Source organism: Helicoverpa zea, chromosome 8 (genome assembly GCF_022581195.2).
Source record: "Helicoverpa zea isolate HzStark_Cry1AcR chromosome 8, ilHelZeax1.1, whole genome shotgun sequence".
Lineage (NCBI taxonomy): Eukaryota > Metazoa > Arthropoda > Insecta > Lepidoptera > Noctuidae > Helicoverpa > Helicoverpa zea.
Genome location: NC_061459.1, coordinates 1,236,778 through 1,252,732, shown reverse-complemented (window position 1 = coordinate 1,252,732; position 15,955 = coordinate 1,236,778). Strand labels below are relative to the sequence as shown.

Sequence of the window (15,955 nt, the reverse complement as noted above, 5' to 3'; positions counted from 1 at the left end):
CATGTGTTTTTCAAAATATCCAATCAACCTCTAATTAGTTGATATGATTATTTATATACTTTGAAAATAGGCAAAAACTTCTTTAAAATTTCTATCGTGGGGTTAGTAGTAAGTAAGTACTGCGATTATTTAGTACCCCAAAAGTTAACAATACTATGTGTTAATGAATATGATCTCATTTATGTATGAGCTCAAAAGTTACAAAACTACATCTTTATCAACAGATATTAACCACACATTTTAGCCTACAATTTATCCTCCAAAAGGGCAACAGCGTAACATAATTTAACTTTATTCGTCTCATCAACACGACAGTCGCAAACCCTACATAATCACAATTAAACATTAGTCCCTCAAAAATGACTGGGACTAACATAGGCTTTACACGTCACAATAATACTTAGTGTGTACTTAGTCACGATTTACACACACTCACAGTCTATTTGAATATTACATTCCTTGGCTTTGGTCAATGAACAGAAGATTTGTAAAAGGTTCAACACTTTCTTTTATATTATTTTTTTATGTTGATAGTTGCAAAGTCTTAGTAAGAAGTCTTTCGGTTTTCATGAAAAGTAAAGCATGTAAAAATAACTAATAAAATATAGCCAGTTTCACTGGTTAAAAGTTTCTTATATTAGGAATTTAACTAAAATTTTTGGTTTCACTGGTCTCGGCTAGCGATATCTGGCAGAAATTATAAGCAGCCTATCTGGCAGGTCACTTTATCAGAACTATGATCACTGAACTACTTCATTGGTAACCAGCGAAACTGGGCCTAAATCTCTCAATTTGTTTGAAGTATTTTAAAGTTAGCCTTTTGAACTCCTCTGCTTCATAATCCGAGGGTCTGTTCTGACATTGGTGTGACATGACGTCAGCTATGGCACACGTCGTGGTTTCATAATAATAGTACATCACTTGCTACGTTTATCTTTGTTACAGTAGAAATTATAACAGTAAGACTAATCGGTTTTACTTTGTGATTTTTTGGAGAAAAATGTTGTAGCTTTCAGATAGCTGATGGGTATGGGAATGTATCGATGAGATCGCACACAGCACTTGCAAAATTACTTTGCCGCTCAGTAGATATCTACATGTAACAAATAGTCTATGCGTTTGTGTAGGGCTTGAATTGACTCGAGAATCGAGGCATCAGAGCTGTAAAACAGAGCAATATTGTGATCTGCTCTTTTCAGCTAGAAGGAATATAAAAAAAATAAGAATTATGTCTTGTCATTATGTGTGACGGTACCATGTTTGTTCTCTTGAGTTCTAAGTATCCAAATACAAATTCGTTAGTAGATATCTTATTTCGTATTATCTATGTATTATTTAAACATCCTTACTGTCTAACATTTACTGTAATCCTATGTCTAAAGAATGTCGGGAACAGCGCGGTTTACCTTTCTGACATATGTCCTTGCACTACATTGTGTGTTCTTGTACCGTTATGAACTACTGACATAACTGGTGCTTGCTTATGCTGTTATTAAAATACTACGCGTATTTTACATGAGGTTTTATGTTAGAAAATGATTTTTAATGGTGAGTATACATGTGTATTTGTCTGAATTAAACGCGCTGAACGAAACTAACTTTAGAAGCCTTTATATGAAATCTTGTCAAACCTCGCACACTCACGTGTCTGTTGAATTGTAAGAATTTGGAAGAAACCCAGAACTCGCAGACGGATTCGGATGAAGCCATCTGTTTCCATGATCAAAGTTTTGTAAAGGTCATGTTTTATTTCCATACCATTTTTTGCAGAAGTGAGTTAAGTAATACTTACATGTAGACCCGCAAAAAGTAAGAAAAGCGTATGATAATCGAAAAACCAATTTGTTGGTCCATTTCTTGTTGTAACCCAATTTCTTTAAGATTACCCTCTTGTAGAACAAAGAAATGCTTGTTCACTCCATTATAAGTGTAAAAATTGTAGCTGGAATAACTTTGATTATTATGCCAACAACATTTTATAAAGCGCGTCAGACAGCATTTATAAAACCTATTAGTGAGGACAAGATTTTTCAGGATAAAATAAAAAACTGATAAATAATGTAAATGATAAATCTCCGATTATCAATGACTTACGACAAAATTAAAAGCATCGCCACTATCTCATCTGTGAATTTAAATTACTTTTCAGTAACTAGGTCTATTAATGCATAATAAGTAGATACTAACTCTAAGCGAGTGAAGCAATTTCTTCTATGATTTAGAATTCTGGTCTCGCCTCGGAATCTTCTAACGACCTAGTAATTACATCTGAAGTGGTTCCCTTAAAAATAAATAAATTTTTAAAACAATACGTGACTGAACTTTACTATTACGGGTCCCAATTTTATTTTCAATCGTAAATTGTTATGGCATTTACGGGAACAGTAATGGAAGTATCTATTTTATTTGCTGTTGGAAATTCTTTAACATAACACAATCCATTATTGGGTATATTTCAGGACCTGCTTCGTTGAAATGCTGAAAATATTTTTTTCGAGTCTTTTTTGGTACTCCAAAAATATATCAACGAAGTCCTCAATCAATTTACCTTTACTTAGAGAAAAAATGGCAAAGAGAGACTTATATTTAGTCACGCAAAGGAAGAGTTTCTTTTAGGCACATGACTTACTTCCTAATTAGTATCTTGATATTTCAAAAGACGAGTCGATTATTTATTCTCAAAGCGTGACAGAGACCCACAAACTTCTCATTTTATAATACATATTATCAGAAATTATACCCTTCTAATAACACCAGAAAGCAACAATTAAGCCAACACAAAACCTCAACATTGGAACTATCGCCAAATACCCGTACTGCACCTAATGTTCCGATAGGCGTGGCTTTCAGTCGTACGTTACCATTCGGGGTCATCCCGGCTAATTTAGTACCTAACCCCCCCGGCCATAATACTCTCATGGAGGATTATGGCTCATCCACGGCTGTTATAATGGACCAAATTGATTTACAATAGCACGGGTTAAGATTTAGTAGGCTTAAGTGTTAAGCTGGATCAAAGGTTAGTGATTTGGCTAATGTGTATTGGCTACGTTGAACTGTTTGGTCGCTTGTTGATTTTGTTAATATTTGAGTGTTTTGTTTTTTTGTTTTTAATTAGTATTGGATTGTTGAGGTTTTCTGTGAGGTAATGAATTAATTATCACCATCGTTAGGATCCTTTTTGATTACAAAAAGCCTGTAATCTGTATGTATATGAGCATAAAGCTTGCCCACACTATTTGGTTATTTCTATTCCTTATTATTCTATCTATTGTCATATCAAAGAAAGAGTATGCAATAAGAGATCTCCAAGAACTTTAAGTTTCGACTGATCTTTCAATATCAGCAAAACAAAACAAAGCAAATCTTAAAATAAATACAAAATCCTCTCACATCCCAGCTATAAAACAATATTCTTACATATTGGACAAGTTGAAAACATCATACTTTATTCCACTTAGGTACTCCGCATTGTCGGTTATAAAAACTTTTTTCATTATCCTGTGTATAGGGAGCTTATTGAAAATAACAGTGTCGTGAGCTTCCCTTTGTTTTATTGTAAATTGCTACTCCTGGTACCAAAGTGTTTGTATGTCTTTGTACTACAGTACCCGATTGCAGATTTGTACGAGTTTTTTCCATGTTCGTTATTTTCAGTGTGGATTTTGTCCGTCTAAAATTGCACAAGTATTTTGAATTATTGTTTTGGATGTTAGGTAAAGAATCATTTCGTTTACATAAGTGTTAGTAAAGCCATGTATAATATACATTTTTACCAAATTATAATTCATAACATTGTACTTCTCGAAAGAACACAGTATCTAAAACAATATTATCACATGTTGATAGCGTAATTCCTTTTAATTTATATCTGATCTAGTTGCACACTTTGCTGTCCAGACTTTCTCTTGGGCAAGCTTTTTGAATCTTCTAAAGATGATGGTAGTTCTACAAACTTCGTTTCAGGTAATGGTAAACACAAAAATCCTCCTATAATGGCCATCATTCCAAAAATAGCTCCCGAAACTACTTGAGATAAACCATTGATAGGAGGAGCAGTTATTTGACCAACTCTTGACAGTACTGATAAGAAGCCTAACACAGTATTCCTTATAGAAGTCGGAAATAATTCCACACCATACAAAAACACGATAATAAAAGACATGAAAAAGAAAGTGTTGCAAATACAAGCTGTGCATACCCTGGCCAAGTTTGCATGTTCAGGAATCATTATTACTACTATCATTAATATCCCTGATAAGAAGGTGGTTGTCATAAGAAAAGATCGTCTGCCTAAGTGGTTGAGTAGGAATGCGCTGGTGATTGTTCCAGGTATGAGTAGGGCTCCAGAGATGGCAACATTCCTGTGGATGTCGCCACTCATGTTGCCGATGTATTGAGAGACGCCATAGTACCCCATGCCACACACGAAGTAATTGAAAGATATGCAGAACAGATTAATAATGAGCCTCCTATGATGGAAGATTTGCCAGAACTTCACTTTGTGACTTTTGATGGAAGATTGAGCTGCGTAGTACTCTTCTATTTCTGTTTTGATATTATCTGCCGGCTTGCGGTTACTGAAACAGGAGAAAACTTCTATTACGTGTGATCAGACTGATTTTAAGCATACACTATAATTTGATGACTAGCACAAGTACCACATGGAAAAATTATAACCCCGTATCTTTATGTTTTTTAACTGTCTGTCTGCTCTTTGTCACATTATTCTACCTACATTCTATTCCACTTTCATACTTACAAAGCTGCAATCTTCTCCAGCACACGCGTTGCTTTATCAATTTTTCCGTGAGCTATCAACCACTTTGGGGACTCTAAGCACAGGCACCATGGTGTGACACACAAAAATGCCGGCACTGACAGAGCTAGTTGGAATGCATCACAGTGCCTTATGAGGTAAGAGATTCCTGCCAAAGACAAGTGGCTCACGTTGACGGGTATGTGGTAAAGGGCTGAGACCGTTTCTCTGTAGTTAGTTCCACAGTATTCGATAATGAGCACGTAGCCGGTAACGATGGCTCCTCCCGAGCCAATACCCTCGATACAGCGAATCACGATGAATGATGCGGCGGTTGGCATGAGTGGCACCAGGCAACCTGCTGATGCCATCAGGAGTGTGCTTAGTGAAAATATTGGTAGGCGACCGAACCTAAAAAAAAAATTGAGTATTATTTATACTGTACCTACACAGAAAATAAATCAGAAACCTGTTTTGGCGATTTTCAAATACATGAATCATCATCATCACCATCAGCCTATCGCAGTCCACTGCTGGACATAGGCCTCTCCAAGTGCACGCCACTGAGATCGATTTTCGGCTGAATACATGAATATTAAACCTTAATTCATCACTCGTCTATGGACACTCGTTAGTAAAGTACGCGTCGCTCTAAATAATAGATCGTCAACCTTTTTCTTTTATTGAACATCAAGTTTATAGTTTATTGTTTTGGTTTTTTTATGTGACCTGAGTTTTACTGCATCTTCAAGTATGAAAACGTGCGCAGCTTGCAACGTACAATTTAACGATGGAGTCCAGTGTGGTGGCTGCAAGCAACATCTGGATTTTGGATGTGCCAATATTTCGGAAGCTGGTTGGCGAAGGCTTGGTGCCAACAGAATGGCTCAATGGAAGTGCCCCACTTGTCGAATGTCATCACCAGCTGTGCCTGCTCCCGAACCAGCGTCTCTCGAAACTATATTGTCCGAAATTCGCGACATGAAACGCCAACTACTTAGTTTGCCGACTTTGGTAGATGATATCCGGGTTATCAAGGATGAGTTAGCTGAGCTAAAAATTACATGTGAAGGCACGAGTGGTAGACTTGATGAGTTTGACACCCGACTTGCGGAGGTGGAACTCAAAGCATCAGAACTTGGCAAGCTTCAGGAAACTGTCAATTGTTTGCAGGCGGACTTGGCGAGGTCTAAGTATGAACTCGCAACCTATGAACAGCGATCCCGGCTTAATAATGTGGAAATTAAGGGAGTTCCTGTAAGAAAGGATGAAAATCTTTTCTCCATTATTGAAGCTATCGGCCAGAAGGTTAATTACACCTGCCCCAAATCCCAGGTGAACTATATTTCGAGAGTACCTATATTCAACTCCAACGAAAAATTAATTATTGTGAGTTTCTTAAACCGGTACGTGAAAGAAGACTTTATAGCAGCTGCTCGTGCCGTCAAGGACCTTTCGACATCCCATATTGGATTCCAGGGCTCATCTCAGCGTATTTATGTGAATGATCACCTGAGCATTGAGTACAAGAAGCTATTAAGTAAAGTCAAGATCATGGCCAAAGAGAAATATTATGAGTTCGTATGGGTAAAGCACGGGAAAATCCATATATTAAAAAACACTAATTCTAAAGTTGTTATTATTCGAAAAGAATCAGATTTAAACAAGATTGTATAATGTGCTTCCTATTTTTTCTAAGTATTTTTTATTTTTTATTTTATTGTTTTTCTTTATCTCAGTCTCGCTTTAATATTTTAAAATATTGTAACGCTTTGCTAGTTTGTAAAAGGTTTGGCACCCCTGCCGCGCTAATGAGCTCGACACCTCTCTTTTGTTTAGTTTACGGATTCCTTTATGTTGCTTATCGCACTGTTCACTTTAAAGCTCTGTCGCATGTCAATATATCTGTCTCGCTTGCGCTTGCACACACTACGCAATATTGCTTGCTTCTTTGCACACTTGTTTACCACTTAATGTTGTATGATTTTGGTTCACGCGCCAATTTTTTAATATTCTACCTTCCTAACATGTTGATAGTTTTACTTTACCATATTATACTTTATAATAAAGTGAATCGTTGCATTATAGGCGATCATAACGATTTATTTTCAGTTATTGACTATATTTTCAATGCCTGATAATTTAAATATATATTATCAGAATGTTCGCGGACTTAGAACTAAAAGTCATTCTTTCTATCGTCAAATGTTACTTAATTCGTATGATATCATAGTTCTTACTGAGACTTGGTTATTGGATGGGGTTTTAAATTCTGAGTTTTTTGATGAACGGTACATTGTTTGGCGACGCGATCGGGACTACGTTTTAACCGGGCAATCACGAGGTGGGGGTGTACTTATTGCTACTCGTAGAGAATTATCAGTTACTTGTCAACCTAATTTTCACTCGACTGCGGAAGACCTCTGGCTATCCATACAAATTAAAAATTCAACTACCCGAAACATTATTACTTTGCATATTTGTGTTATTTACTTATGTCAACAAAACTTAGGCCTTTCTTTTTCTTTACAACTTTCAAATTTTCTTGCTAAATTAAACCAAACAGTTATTGATAATACTTCTGATACCTTCCTTGTTATTGGTGACTTCAATATGAGTGGTATCAACTGGGTCCCTTCTGATAATAATCTATCACTCGTTCCATTTAATCCTAACAGTAATGACGAAATTTTGCTTTGTGATGAATTACACATTCTTGGTTTTGGTCAGTATAACGTCGTGGCTAATAAGTATGGTAGACTCCTTGACCTAATTCTTTCCAATGAAGTGGTGAATGTGACTGAATGTCTCAGCCCACTGGTGCCTATTGACGCCTATCACCCAGCATTATTGATTAATTTGGATTTGATCGTAACACCCCCACTTGAAAGTGCACCACGTGCAAAATTTTTGTATGATAAAGGGGACTATGAATCTATAACCAGGGACATTAGCTCGGTTGACTGGGAAACTGAGTTTTCATTGCGGTCAATAGATGATTCAGTTAACTTTTTTAACCAGTTTATTATTAAATTACAATCTAAATATATCCCACAGAAATTTTATCGAAACAAAAGCTATCCAACGTGGTACAGTTCATCACTTATTAGAACAATTAAAGAAAAATCTAAATACCTTAAAAAATTTAAAACATATGGTAATAAATCTGATGAATTAACATTCAAGCTTCTTCGTGAAAGAGTGAAAGTATTGGAATCTCAGTGTTACCGAAGCTACTTGGATCTAACAGAACTTTCTATAAAAAATAACCCAAAATATTTTTGGACGTTTGTAAAGAAACGACATAGTTCAAATGCAATTCCAAGCACCTTAAATTACAATGGTAATACCCTGCGGACCGGGGAACTAATATGTCAAGCTTTTTCCGAATACTTCCATTCTACTTTTCTCAATCCTAGTGTTAGTCACTCAAACTCTTCTCATTTTCATTTTATTGAATCGTCAAACCTTTCATCGGATGTTTGCGGAATTAACGTGAGCTCAGAAGAAATAATGAATTTGCTTCGAACATTGGACGCATCTAAAGCAGCAGGTCCTGATAACATATCACCCAAACTTCTTGTGTCGTGTGCACCGTCGATAGCGCAACCAATTTCGATTTTATTTAAAAAGTCCTTAAACTTGGGTATTGTTCCACAGATATGGAAATCAGCGTATATAACACCTGTGCATAAAAAAGGCGTAAAAACAGACGTAACAAATTACAGGCCGATATCCAAACTGTGTATTATAGCAAAGATATTTGAAAAAATTATATACAATCAGGTTTATAATGCTCTAAAAAATTCATTTAGATCTTTTCAACACGGTTTTTTAAAGGGAAGGTCTACTGTTACGAACCTGATTCTTCTAAACGAATTTATTACTGCTGCTATGGATAACGGTGCGCAGGTCGATGTCGTTTATACGGACTACAGTAAAGCCTTTGATCGAATTGACCATAACATTTTAATTGCAAGGTTAAATAGCATGGGAATACGCGGTGATCTACTCAGATGGTTTTCCTCTTATCTTGTGAACAGATCTCAAGCAGTTGTACTCAACAACTATATTTCTAGCTGGGTTCCTGTTCCTAGTGGAGTGCCGCAGGGTTCATTGCTCGGTCCTTTACTGTTCATCATCTATATAAACGATATCGACTCTTGCTTAATCTCATCCAAGCTTCTGTGCTTCGCTGATGATATGAAAATCTATGCCACAATATTATCACAGTCAGATGCATCAGCACTCCAGGACGACCTGCGTCGTCTTGAGGATTATTGTCAGCGAAGTAAACTGGATCTTAATCCCGCGAAATGCTCGGTTGTTACGTACTCTCGAAAGCGTTCCATTATTGTCGCATCATATATTCTAGGTGATCAAATTCTACCCAGATCAAATTCCATCCGTGATCTGGGAGTGTATCATGATTCTAAACTTAGTTTTGAAACACACGTTGATGCAATAGTCGCCAAGGCATCTAAATCACTGGGTTTCATAATGCGGTTGTCCAAGTGCTTCACTCAAGCCAAAACACTAAAAATTCTATATTGTACTTTTGTTAGAAGTCACTTAGAGTACGCGTCTGAAATATGGAACCCATGTTACCACAAATATATTGACCGCATAGAGAGCATCCAAAAAAGATTTATTAAGTATTTGTGTTATCATCAAAAAGTAACGTATCAGTCTGAAAACTACCTCAACTTCTGTAAAAAATTTCATTTACTGCCTCTAGTTAATCGCCGCGAGATTTCTGATTGTGTTGGCTTGTTGAAAATTTTCAACAATAGTATCAACTGCCCTGATATTCTTTCCAAATTTTATTTCAATGCTCCTAAGAAGTCTAAAAGGTTTAATCCACCCTTGCGTGTGCCATTATCTTCAACAAATTATAGACAGAATTCGTACATTGTGCGTGCAAGCAGAAATTTCAACAGGTTGTGTAAGCAGCATGATATAGATCCATTCCTAACTAGTGTGTCCTCGGTCAGAAAGCGCTTAAGCCGAAACTTTTTCATTTAGCCTTCAATTAATATTAAGGTTGATATGTAATGTGAACAAGATTGTACTTAAACTGTTTACTAGTTATTTAGCAAGTATTCTCTTCTCTGTACTTAAGTGTCCATAGAATTTAGTATTGTACTGTACCCTATAAGTGAGGACTTGTTATTGGCTCTCAGGTTAACTTACAGTTCCTTGTCTGTGTTTTTTAGCTGTTAGTCCTCCATACTACTTAAATAAATAAATAAATAAATAAATAAATTAATTTTGATTGGAGAAACGGATAAAGTAATTAGTATAAAATACTTTTATTTTTCGACAAATTAACAGGAAGGGTTACTTCATGTTTGCAAAAACTTAACTAGGTGTACAATTTTAAAGTTATTTCAAGAGAAGAAGTAATATGAAACTTCTTAAATTAAGTTTACTTAGAAGTTTACGGTAGGCGCCAATTGAGATAAATAATCGCCAATTGTAATAGGAAAACGTAATTGACATTTCAGGCCGCATCTTATTCACGTTTTAGTACAGCATCTTAAAAGGTGGGCGCGTCTGATTCACACCTATGATAATCTTTTCCATAAATAAGTTTAACTTATCAATTAAGTACATGTTTGAAAAAAAATGTTGATGTTATTTGTTTCAGTCTTTGGGGTCCTATGTATATAACGTTGTAGTTTAGACTTTTATGCTTTTAATTTATGTTCTCGTATTTTTTTTTGTCAGAATATTTAAAAATGCATAATGTTGAAGTGAAATCAGAGAGAAGAGAAACATCTTCTACTGATCCGCAAATCGCACTTCAATTAATAGCTTGAAGACTGAAATTTTCAGTAGCAATCACTTGATTAATGCAGCAACTCACATCACAATTCAGTTTACAGGAAATTTCAGTTCACAATGTATACTCTGCTTAACGCAATTAATTGGAAACGTTTGCCAACGTTCATCAATATTTTAATATTAATTTTGAGTGACGAGACTCTTTTTCAAACAGGAATATCAACGGTAATTTAATTAAGGAGCCGACAGTAATTAAAAGGTAGTCAGCTGTGAAAATTAAAATACTATTACATCAAATCATAGGATATGATCCTGACGCTGATTAAGGAAATTTGCTCTTGAAATAGGGGATCTTTTCCAAAGTATGGGTTAACTGCGTTATTTGGTTAAGATATTGGTGATGTTACTCATTATTCCATTATGCCTATACACATTTCTATTAAAAAAGTTACTTACTATAAATATAGGTTGGTAGAAAATTTTAAACAAAACCCTTTAGTAATCTTTAATCTCTAGGTTCACCTTCGCCTGCCAAAGTTCTCCAAATGCATCGTCTTAGTACGTAACAATATTTTATGAAAAAAAATTCCGCGCCTCGGACGCCCGGGACGTACAGGGATAAAATATAGCCTTTGTTAGGATGAGTTAATATAAATACACTGACCTATCAGACAGGAACCCAAAGAACAGAGCTCCGAGTAACAACCCAAAATACAGCATGCTTTGCGAAAAGCTAACCAGCCATGCATTTTCACAAACTATAGAATATTTCGTCTGCATGGTCTCGGTGAACACACTTTTATCCCAAACAGGGTTTTCACAAGGACACTGGTCATCCGAAAAGTTACCACTATTTTCACAAGTAAATTGCATATGCGGAGACAGAAATAGTAAACTTAATACATGCCAAAATACCGGTAGTTTGCAGAAAAAAAGAAGAGTAAATAAATATAAATGGTAGCAGGTTTTGCGATGGAAATATCTATCGACTGGGTTTTTTAAAATCTGCATGTTTACATCTATTGCATGAAGAATTTGATCGAGTTGGCTCTGGTTGTCAGTCACTGTATTTTTTTTATTTACGTTTTTTTTGTAGTTTTCGTCAACATATTTTTAAGTATTATTTATCGGTTTTTGGTGACAAACAACAATTATTAATATGTTTCAAGCCAGATTTAATGATTTTGTGTAAATGGGCCTAAAGCTCATTATTACTAACTATGTTTAAAAACAAATGTTTACTTCAAAAATTGAACTTGAAAATTCTATCAAAAATGATGACCCTAAATATTAAGGAAATTGTTAAAAGATCTGGAAAAAATATAGCTGGAATGCATTGCGAAATCCCTTAGACCCCCAACTAACAAAACCAATAACACATAAGGTTCGTATCAACTGTTAGAACGAGATCAGCAGCCACCCTTATATGCTCAAATCGCTAACATTTTGCTAACAGCTAAAATATACGTTCCTGAGATAGTATTCAGAGCATTAACTGTTACACCTACATCATTTTGCGGTTCAAAAAGTCATGAGTGGTCTCTATTTTTCTAGCACTAAAGGTGAGAATAGCTTTTCTTGGTTGTATAGGTCAAATTGTAAGAAAATTCGGGTATGTGCAGATGTATAGTAGATGCTAGATGAGCGGTTTCATTTTCATTTTAGACAGACGAGATATTTTATAGCAACAAAATATTTAAATGTGCATCTGTTCATCAGATCCGTGTAATTTTTTGCAGTTTACAGATTCATTTTGGATAATATTACTCCTGGAATTCATCTTTGAAACATTTGAAGCGATCACTAAGAAAGCAATAAATATAAAAATATTTTATGCTAAAAACTGACTTTACACCGTCCCGGATCGACGCACCAGATGTTTTTTTCAGAAGCCACATCCAGTTTCAGTCTACATCGAGGAATGGAAGACGTCCAAGTAACGCCTTTGATAATGTATGATGCGAGGGCTGGCGTAGTCAGAATTGATTGATACGATTTTAAGTGCCGCATATATGAAATCATTTTTTTATTCATTCAAAGCTGTCTTTCGGCGTATGTCAGTTTTTGGTGTACACGTTTAGTCGATATAGTACAGCGTTATGTTTATTAAATTCCCTCCTGTACTCTAGTTTTGATATGCACATTTTCTTTTATCAAGTTATTTATTTTATTTGGATTTATTTCAGTTCCCAAGTAGCGTTTTTAATCATCTTCCTATTTTTATATTTATCGTTCGACTCATACATAACGACTTACTTATTTCATTCTTCTTCTTTATCAAGTCCTTTCTAAATAATCCGAAACGCATCAGGTCCTAACAAACTCATGTAAGCAAATACCCGATTAAATATGGAAAAGATGAACTTACGTTATTAATTTTTTTATATCAAAAAACCGGCTAGGTGCGAACTCCACGAAGGGTTCCGTACCATTGTTTATAAAACGGACAAAAAAAATCACGTTTGTTGTATGGGAGCCCCCCAAAATATTTATTTAATTCTAGTTTTCAGTATTTATTGTTATAGCGGCAACAAAAATAGATCATCTGTGAAAGTTTCAGTCCTCTTACTATCACGGTTCATGAGATACAGCCTGGTGACAGATGGACGGACAGACAGTGGAGCGAAAACAATAGGGTCCCGTTTTATCCTTTGGGAAAGGAACCCTAAAAATTATCGCACCCTGTGGAAAAATGTTTACATCAGATTATGAAATATCTAAGTTTTTATTTACATAGATATTTACAATACATATTTACAATAAATATCAAAAACTATCCTAGTAAAACAAACAACTAAAAATTCGTCCCCATCGCTGTCAACTGGGAGCGTGCCCAAGAGGCTGGCAGCATTACCTCGTTGGATCGCCATTCTGATTCTTTGTCCGAGGTAATAGCCAGCCTTCTGGTCACGCGAAGCGTCAACCAGCCGCGTAGAGAGATCTTTAAATAGAATGTGGGCATTCGGACCCCACGACCCGAGGGTTTCAACCCCAAACGGTTCGAAAATATAGTTTCCGACAAGGCCACTATATTTCTGCCGCTTGAGGTTCTCCGCAGCCGCAGCGGCAGCAGCAGCACAGCACGCAGAACTTGGAAGGTGTGATGGCGTAAGAGTATCGACACAGGTTGCGTCCCATACTAAAGGCCTACCCATCTTCCAAGGGAATAACGACATGCCGTCTGGTCTCTTACCGTCGTCGCGTGCCAAGCCGTTTGGTTCTAATACAGCTGGTACCCCGACGGCAACAAGAGCCCGACGTATAATGTCATTGATGTTTGCATGCCGCGCAATACGGCCCGCACTACGGCTGCACGACAGGCCGTGGTGTCCGAGGCTGGTGACAGCTTCACCACAGTGGCAGCGATGAGGGGAGCAGCACGGTGCTCCTATACGTAAACAGGTAGCGAGGCGGAAAGTTGTATCGTCAAACATGGTGCCAATGTTTGACGACGGTAGTGCCTGAAGCCAAAGCCCCGACTCCCATCTACCCACAGCCAGTAGGCGTGCTCGCTCAGCAGGAGTAATTGCCGTTTCTATTAAACTATTCCGGGTTACTCTGCAGAGCGGCTCATCCCACTGTCTTTGGGAAGACGGATTGCTGGGTAAATTTTCGTTCGGGCAAGTAATTTTCCATGCATCCATAGCCTCAGCTAAATACGGCACCTAGAAATCAGCCAGTGTTGGCGTAATAATATTCCTGGCTAATTTCTCAGTGCCGTGAACGGATATGAATGCCGGTAAACTAATACTGGTAATTTTGCGGACGCCGAGACCTCCCATCCGGATGGGCAATGTGGCTTGTTGCCAGGCTCGGTCGTCCAGGGCCACATTGAGAATGGAGCTGAGGGTATGGCGGATAATTTTATCAATTGGGTCTAAAAGGTGGCTATGTTTAAAGAGATGAGAAGAACGGAGGTAATATGTAAATTTAGGACCAAAACAGCAGTGTCGAATAATTGTGATGGCCGAATGCATTGTAACTTTCTGTAGGCGTTCCGAAATATCGTTGAAATTATCATTTTTTTCCGAAATAAATGTAGAAAAAGATTGGTCTAGGATGGAAGCCCCAAGGAGGCGGAGAGACTGTTTATCTATAATTTTAATCTGTGGTGCTAATGATTGAAATTTGGATATTGTCATTTGTCTGTCAGTCGTGTCAGTAATAAATAATTCGCATTTTGTACAATTTAGTTCTAAACCAATGGAATGAAAATTTATGTTTTAAATGAATGAAATCCTGAAATACGGTCTCTACATCGCCTCCCAGGGTCCCATCATCTAGATACCAAACGTTGAATTTGGAATTTAGCTCTCGAATGATCGGGTGAATGGCTAGGCTGAAAATATATAAATATACAATATCTAAGTACATTTAAAAATAAACTTTATCTTGACATGACAAAGGTACTCTTAAATGACATAAAAAATGCATTTTAGCAAAATATGCTCTTAGAACATTTAATACCGATAAATCATTTGAATTCCAACTCGCTGCAGGTTCGTGTTATTAATCATGTCACTGGCTTAATGTCGAGTATGACGTGCGGGATAATATCATCTTGCTTACATGAGTCTACACATAATTATATATCACAGCCACTCTCAAAGATTTTTCGTGCGTAAATCTTTCGATTACAGGTGTTTTAAACGAGATCGAAAAACATCAAGGAGTAAAGTCTAAATTCTTAATAGCCTAAATGCACTTACTATGAAACCAATGAAAAGTTAGGTAGCTAGATAAAATTAATTAAAAATAATGCTTACTAAAAGACCAGAGGTACCAACCCATATTTTCATTGACGTATTTGAGAAGGTACATTAGGTATAAAATTCCATGCAACTTACGAAATTAAACCATCAGTACAGACTAATTATTACGCTGTAGTTCAAAATTACATTCACAAGTTCAGGGTATTCATAATTAGAAAACAAGAATTAACGTATAATTCCCAAATACACATAAGCTTACCACTCAGAGCAAACGTGCAGTATTTGGTTTACCAAAGTAAATTAGCTACATAAACGTAGTTGAGTGAATTAACTGCATAAACATAGAGCATACTAGCTTTCACAGCAGTTTCACCCGTTTTCCGAGAGAACTTTTCCCGCAAACGGATAAAAAGTGGCCTATAAGCTTCTTATGTCTCTCCCTACATAATACATAAGCTACATTGCTGTCAAGTTTCGTCAAAAACTTTTTAGTAGTTTTTGACGAAACTTTTATTGAAAGTAGGCTAATAAATCAACACTTTTTGAACGTCAAGAACAAAAGACAAGCCCCAACGTTCGCCCTTCACCACTTCCTCTGCGTTTTGCTGAGAAAAATAAGTGGCACAACAAATTACCCAGCAACACATGTCTGTCCATTATGCAAAACCAGTCCAATGTAACATACAAACATCCACCC

General features: G+C 36.5%; 1 protein-coding gene across 1 annotated transcript; it reads right to left on the bottom strand.

The window, feature by feature from the left end:
- Window positions 1–3,865: 3,865 nt before the first annotated feature.
- Window positions 3,866–11,557, bottom strand: LOC124632631 (organic cation transporter protein-like). Its single transcript, XM_047167528.1, has 3 exons — window positions 11,211–11,557; window positions 4,763–5,170; window positions 3,866–4,580 (listed from the first exon to the last, which is right to left on the bottom strand). Exons 1-3 carry the CDS (start codon window positions 11,555–11,557, stop codon window positions 3,866–3,868), a joined length of 1,470 nt encoding a protein of 489 aa, XP_047023484.1.
- Window positions 11,558–15,955: the final 4,398 nt, after the last annotated feature.

Coding starts and splice junctions, on each gene's coding strand:
- LOC124632631 (XM_047167528.1), bottom strand. CDS start 11,557: ATGCAGATTTTAAAAAACCCAGTCGATAGATATTTCCATCGCAAAACC. Junction 5,171..11,210: donor TTTGGGTTCCTGTCTGATAG/GTCAGTGTATTT, acceptor TTTTTTTTTTAG/GTTCGGTCGCCTACCAATAT. Junction 4,581..4,762: donor CTGGAGAAGATTGCAGCTTT/GTAAGTATGAAA, acceptor CTCCTGTTTCAG/TAACCGCAAGCCGGCAGATA.